This window comes from Meleagris gallopavo, unplaced genomic scaffold (assembly GCF_000146605.3).
Source record: "Meleagris gallopavo isolate NT-WF06-2002-E0010 breed Aviagen turkey brand Nicholas breeding stock unplaced genomic scaffold, Turkey_5.1 ChrUn_random_7180001895448, whole genome shotgun sequence".
Classification (NCBI taxonomy): domain Eukaryota; kingdom Metazoa; phylum Chordata; class Aves; order Galliformes; family Phasianidae; genus Meleagris; species Meleagris gallopavo.
In genome coordinates, this window is record NW_011158837.1 from 1 (window position 1) to 738 (window position 738).

The window sequence follows — 738 nt, forward strand, 5'->3', positions numbered from 1 at the left end:
AAGATGAGGATGAAGACAAAGGCAGCAGTGCAGCCCCCAGCCACTGCCACCACCGGGTTCCCATGGGAACTGTCTGCAGCACCTGTGTGGTCCGGGTGTTTGGGTTATCGCATCCCCAACCACCACCTCTACAGGGACAGGAGGTGACACAGCCACTCCTGGGCGGCACCAGGGGTACCCAAATGGGGTTCAGACCCACCTGGGGGTGCAGGTGTGGGAGTCACCTCCAGAGTCACGTTATTGCCAAGGGGTGAGGACACAAGGGGTAAGCCCAGGGGCGGTAGGAGCACCTGTAGGTGCCGCTGTCAGCTGGGGTCACCCCAAAGATGGTGAAGGTGGCTGTGCCCACCACATGGAGGTGCTGGCGCTGGATGGGGGCTGAGCAGCCGTCCTTGTGCAGGAGGAAGGTGGCCCCATAGTCCTTGTTCCAGCACTGGATGGTGACATTGGTCCCTATCTCCACACATTCCTCAGGGCTCAGGGAAATGCTGGGAGGCAGGAAATGTCGATCCGCATGAACGGAGGGTACAGCTGTGGGACACGGTCCTGTTGGGATCAACCAGAGCCACCTGCTGTCCCCAGGGCCCACACCTGTCAGCACCAGCTCCACAGGATCACTCTCCTTGGATGGCATTCCTGGCCAAGACGCCCGGTACTGACACTGATATGTACCTGCGTGCTCCCGATTTGTGCTGAAGAAGTAGAAATCAGTCGTGTTCTGCTACTTGTTCTTCCCCT

The 738-nt window shown here is 59.3% G+C and overlaps 1 protein-coding gene across 1 annotated transcript; it reads right to left on the reverse strand.

The window, feature by feature from the left end:
- Positions 1-5: 5 nt before the first annotated feature.
- On the reverse strand, positions 6-732 carry LOC104916427 (killer cell immunoglobulin-like receptor 3DL3; the record flags this gene model as incomplete). The annotated part of the gene is given in 3 exon segments (XM_010727465.2): positions 6-82; positions 200-262; positions 265-732. Coding segments are annotated over 3 exon segments (510 nt in total), but the record flags the coding sequence as incomplete, so codon positions are not given.
- Positions 733-738: the final 6 nt, after the last annotated feature.